At 46.6% G+C, this 5,864-nt stretch overlaps 1 protein-coding gene across 1 annotated transcript in view; it reads left to right on the top strand.

Moving 5' to 3' along the window:
- The first annotated feature begins 1,796 nt into the window (after positions 1-1,796).
- Positions 1,797-5,864, top strand: part of KLF11 (Kruppel like factor 11) — a 12,313-nt gene continuing 8,245 nt past the window's right edge. The window contains exons 1-2 of the mRNA XM_005420320.2: positions 1,797-1,808; positions 1,934-2,188. Coding sequence (XP_005420377.1) covers positions 1,797-1,808; positions 1,934-2,188 — 267 coding nt within the window. The remainder of the gene's footprint in view (positions 1,809-1,933; positions 2,189-5,864) is intronic.

Genomic DNA, 5,864 nt, shown 5'->3' with positions numbered 1-5,864 from the left:
CGCTGCCCGCACCTCCGTGCCCGGGAGCGACCCGCGCTGCCCGCATCGCACTGCCCGCCCACCATGCTCCCTGACTGTGCCCCATCCTTCCCACCAGCGACCCGCCCTGCCCGTGCCCATCCTGCCCGTGCCCATCCTGTCGGCACCCCGCGCTCCCGCCCGTCCCTGCCGGTGCCCATCCTGCCCGCGCTCCCGCCCGTCCCTGCCCGTGCCCATCGTGCCGCCACCCCGCACGTCGTTCCCGGCTGGGTGATGTGAGGACAGGCGCCCGGCGCGCTTGCCCATTTCCCTGGCAGCAGCCGGCGAGCCCGCGCTGCAGCACTCGTCTGCAGAAAGAGCTTTTTTTGTGAGGTTTTTTTTGGGATTTCGGGTTTTTTTTGAGGAAGCGAGGCACATTTTTTTTAACGTTTCTTTAGGGAAAGCTGCTGTCCTGAAACGTAGGGTTGGAGAATATAAGCCTGTGGGCTTGGCTGCTTGCAGGCGTGCTTGGAGGAGCACTGGCAGACTGTCTGCTCGGTGCAGAGCCTCGCCTGGCGTGGCCCCGTGTGACAGGCGAGTGAGGTCCAGGCTTGCAGGCACACATCGTGTTTTTCAGTGGAAATTCTTAGAAGTCTCTCTCCAACGTGTTAATTGCTTTTACCCCTTCCAGCCCCCAGATCATGACATCTCCATGCCTGGTACCTCATGTTGTAGGTGAAAGTCCTCTGTGAGTGCAGTACCAATATTTTTGATCCATTATGCTTAGCATATTTGCTTGCACATCCCTAGAGTGTAAACACAGCTTTCCATCTTTGTGACACTGTTGAATAAGGGTCATCCCACCTTACTTAACTCAGTAACAAAACCCATTGACTTAGAATACGTGCTGTCACCCAATGAGGAGAATTCCTTCTAGGGCTTGAGGCCATGCTCATGGTGTGGTGTTGCCTTTAGAGTTAAAACCTTTTTCCTGCAGTACATAAACACTCTGTGTAAGAGCAGTGGGCTCAAGAGGCTTGGTCCACACTTCTGAATCTCAGCCTTCAGGTTTGTTGGTGTGTCTAAAGACTGGAGGAGCCTGGATGCCTAGTTGAGACTAAGTTGGCATATGAGTAATAACCCATCAGGCTAGCATAGCTTTTGGAGCCACTGCCAAGCACTGTGAGAGCTTTGTGAAGTTTGGATATCCTTGTGCAGAGAAGTCAAGTGTTTTGCATGTGTACACATGCACACAAAAATATTCTGTGATACTTGCAATTGGAAACAAATCAATATGATTACATTTGTCTTTGTTTTACTCAGAGTGTGTTTTAGATACCTAGCACCTATGTAGCATAAGGCCTTTCTGAAGTACAGTGCAAACAGTTCCACTGTACTTTGAAAACTATTTTCCTTCCATCTTTTCCCCATCCTGGCTTCCCTGTTAAAAATAAGATTAAAAATCTTTTGTGATGTGCAGTACTCCAGGTCAATGATCATACCTTAAAGCATCTTACCGGCGGCTGAAATTTATCTTCTAAATGTTTCCAGAGTGAGATTAGTGCTGAACAGTCTTTTGGATTCAGGAAACAGCCTTCTCTAAACAAGGTTCAAAGTCAGGATTTTCCTCTTTTATGCTTGTATGGAAGCATGGGATGTGTTTGTTCAGAGCAGTGTCATCCAGGAAAGTAAGCTTGGAAATGTGAGCCACACACATATCTGTTCTTTTCCTGGAAAATCACATGTCTTCCTTTTTTTCTTTCTTTTTTTTTTTTTCTTTTTTTTTTTTTTTTAAGAGAAGGGAATGTGGAGGGGAGCTGCTCGGGGTAGAGTGAGCGATGAGCCAGTTGGTAAAAGTCTTGCCACGGTCATGGGATCTGTTTCAGTTGACCTTCATTGTGAGCAGACAGAGTGTGGGTGGTGTCAGTTTTGTACTCTGACTCGTGCTAACAGCCAGTAATCCGATTGCACTCAGGTTGACATTGTGGACATCTACGAGTCCATCCGAGAACGGCAGCGCCATGACAGCGAGAGGTCCACCTGCAGCACCTTGGAGCAGAACGACATTGAAGCTGTTGAAGCCCTTGTTTGTATGAGCTCCTGGGGGCAAAGATCACAGAAGGGTGACGTATTAAAGATAAGGCCCCTCACGCCCTTCTCGGATTCTGGGGATTCCACAATGCACGCCGAGGCTCCGGCTGACTTACCAAAGGACTGTCTGTCAACGCTGGTAAGAAAAGCATGAACACCAAACACATATGCCCCACACGTGGGTGTCACATCCCTGCAATGCTTTAAAGTGGCTGGAAAAGACAAGAGTTGCTCAGGTGTCCCTTTGCCACTGCCTGTGCTGTGCACAGTCGTGAGGTGGGCATGTTGAGTTTGTGGTTTTTTGCTGTCTCTGGTTTAGCAAATGTAGAGGGTTTTGTTAAATTTAGGTGTGAAAGCCCTTGCTGACAGGTTATTGGATTTGACAGGGATGTCGAGATGGCTGTTGTAGGTTCCTTGGAGCACTTTGAGTAGGAATGGCAGAGTGAGCCTTGGTGCTTTGGCATCAGCATTTCTGCAGGCACTGTATGAAAAAAGGCCCTCGATGATGTTATGCTTCACTGGTCATTGTAAGAGAAAGTACACGTTGCCATTATGAAATAGGCAATTTAATTAGTTTCTGTACTATGTGTTTGTACATGTAGTCTGTTATTTCTCCAGACATTGGTCTACTCCAGCTGACTAATGTTGGTTGAATCCAATTTTTTTTTCTTTTGTTTCAATTTATGTTGCAACAACAGTAGGTATTAAAAAAAGGCTTGATGCCATTAGATGGTTAAGGCCCATTTGAACCAGTAGGCTTTTAGCATGCAGTTGCCAGGTAAAAGGGGAATAGTAGAGGAAAGAGGCTGAGATAAGAGCAGCCTGACAAGCAGCTGCCATAATATCTCCTGCTGCTCAGTGCTGACGCTGTCTCTGGAGCAGCACAGGAGATACCCTTCAGAGGGAAAGGAGGAAGAAGAGGTGATGCAGGAAGACAGCAGAGAGAGAAATGGATGAATAAGAAGGGACAGAGCAGTTTCATTTGTTTTTATGTAAAAGGTAGCCATGAAACGATGAGGTAATCATTGAGACAAGATCTAGGGCTTGCTGGGAGCTTGAAATAGAAAAGTGGAGTATTGCTATCCATTGTTGGACTGTTTATTCTGCTCATAGCCTCTTACAGCTGTGCCCATTGCTGAGGAGAAAGGAATGAAAGACTTTTTTGTGGTGCAGTGAGTATACTTGCAGTGTTTTATGCAGGTTTACAGCTGCCTCATTGCCTTCCTTTTATTAATACACTTCTGAGCTTAATCAGAATGGCCATGAGATAAGGCAATGTAGTGACCTGGTGTTGGCTAGGATAGAGTTAATTTCATTCCTGGTAGCTGGCACAGGGCTGTGTTTGTGATTTAGAATAGAATAATGCTGGTAACATACTGATGTTCTAGTTGTTGCTGAGCAGTGCTTACCCCACCCAGGTCAAGGACTTTTCAGATTCCCACCAGTGAGGAGGTGCACAGGAGGCTGGGAAGTAGTGTGGCCAGGGCAGGTAATCCAAACTGGCCTGGAGGATATTCCCTACCATAGAGTGCCATGCCCAGCATAAAAACTGGGATGACCAGTGATGTTGGGAAGGACCTGGGCATTGGTCAGTGGGTGGTGAGTAATTGTACTGTGCACCACTTGTTTCTCCTGGGTTTTATTGCTCTCTCTCTCTCTTTTTGGTATCTCCCTGTAATAATAATTACAATTGTTGTTATTATATTTTACTTTATTCCAATTAACTTGTTCTTGTGTCAACACATGAGTTTTATCTTTCTGATTCTCCTCCATGACAGATCTGACCAGACCGTGCTGAAACAAATTTGTTCTCAGGGTTCATCTTATTAGTTTATTAGTTGTTGATCACAGTGTTGAATTATTTGCTATCAGCGTTGTTGTGTTATGTAACAATTTACTTCTTGTGTATTTTCCCCCTAGTGTTATGGTATCATCTCTGGGGGCTGGGCTAAGGTTATCATTTTGTTGTACTTTGTAACACTGGATTATGTGATAGCACAGAACTGCTGCCCTTGAAACTAATCTGGTTTTCGTACTCTCAGCTCCTCTGTCATCACCTCAGTACTTGGGGAACCACCTATTAGAAACTGCTAATAGTGACACTGTTTGCCTTTTTGCCTTGGAGAGCCAACCTGTGTAGAAGGCACACACAATCTTCCCCTTCTTCTCCAGGCATGGGAACTGTGGAAATTTTGAATATCCTTGGGATGCTGAAACCATGGTCTGTGAATGACCAGAAGCTGAGAATGTGGTTCAGGTCTTGTTTAGGGTTAAGCAACTGTTTGTGGCTGCTCAGACCCTGGCATCACACATGCAGTGTGACCACTGAGATCCCAGCAGGGGATGATGCAGCTGAGCCAGAGGATGGTGAGCTTGTGCCATTATCAGTTTCCTTGTACACAAGAAGAAATGGGCACCAAAGTCAGCTCATTTAGTGAAGGAGGATGAAGCAGGGCCATCACAAAAACTGGATGGAGGAAGAGACAGAACAAGAGGTAACCACTCAATCCCTGTCCCTGAGGGATGTGAAGAGGTTTCAGCTGCTTCCAGGTCTGCACATTATCACTTGGCTGCTCCAGTGGGGCCAGTAGCCTGGAATTAGGAGATAGGGAAGCCAGGCAGTTGGGATGAATTCCTAGGGAAGAGAGCATTGACAAGGTGATTGGAAAAATGTCACAGGTCTTCAGCCTGTGCAGGCAACTCGGTCAAGTGTGAAGGAAAGGTATCCCTTCAGGAAAGAGGCAATGTCACCTGGGCAGGTGAGCTGCTGTGGGGAGACATATCTGGTACCTGAGAGAATTAGCTGTACCAGAGGGTGTTTTTTATGACATGAGCAGGGCAGAGTCACCCACAGATCCAGATGAAGTCAGTGTGCCCAACCCACATGGCAAAACTTTGAACCATATGCCATGGACTGATCCAGTCCCAGAACGCTTGCAATATATTGGTGGTACCATTGTGGGCAATACAGCAGCAGAAGTTTTTGAGAAAGGGAAGAAAATAGTCCAAATCTCTCTGAAAGCTGCCATAAAACAAAGTAAAGTCCAGGAGCCTGCATAGCAGATCCAGTTTTCAAGAATAAAAGAGCAAGGTGGATGTCATTGATCCCAATGGATTCGATTAACAAAATAACAGATACACTTCTACCAACTAGTGAGAAAAACACAAGTTTTCTTAGGCATTGTGGGTTTTTGGAGAATGCACATTCCAAATTACAGTCTGATTGTCAGCCTTCTCTGTCAAGTGACCCAGAAGAAGAATGATTTCAAATGGGACCCTGAACAACAACAAGCCTTTGAACAAATTAAACAAGAGATAATTCATGCAGAAAATTAACTCTGTCCCAGCCCTTGGGCCAGTCCAGGCAGGACAAGATAAAAAAAATGTGCTCTAGACCACAGCCAAGGAAAGTGGCCCTACCTGGAACCTCTGGTAGAAGGCACAGGGGAGAACTGGGTCAGCCTCTAGGGTTTTGGAGTTGAGGTACAGAGGATCTGAAGCCCACTGTATTCCAGCTTTAAAAGAGGTAGTGGCAGCTTACAAAGAGGTTCCAGCTGTTTTGGAAGTGACTGGTACTGAAGCACAGCCCCCCTGGCATCCTGATTCCTGGTGCTGGGCTGGATGTGCAAAGGATGGGTCTCCTACACATCATGTGGCTGTTGCTGTGTGGAATCAGTGGGTCTTGCTGGTCACATTGGGTGCTCAAATCTCAGTCATTGAGATTACTTTCAAGACTCCTGGGATTGGCGAGAGTGCAGACTCCTGGATGCCACCTGGTGAGGAGATGACATGTGCTGAAGAGACTCTGTTGTATA

The sequence above is a fragment of the Geospiza fortis genome, unplaced genomic scaffold (assembly GCF_000277835.1).
Source record: "Geospiza fortis unplaced genomic scaffold, GeoFor_1.0 scaffold81, whole genome shotgun sequence".
NCBI classification, from domain to species: Eukaryota; Metazoa; Chordata; class Aves; order Passeriformes; family Thraupidae; genus Geospiza; species Geospiza fortis.
The sequence above is the reverse complement of the archived record's forward strand: the minus strand, read 5'-3'. Positions and strand labels throughout refer to the sequence as shown.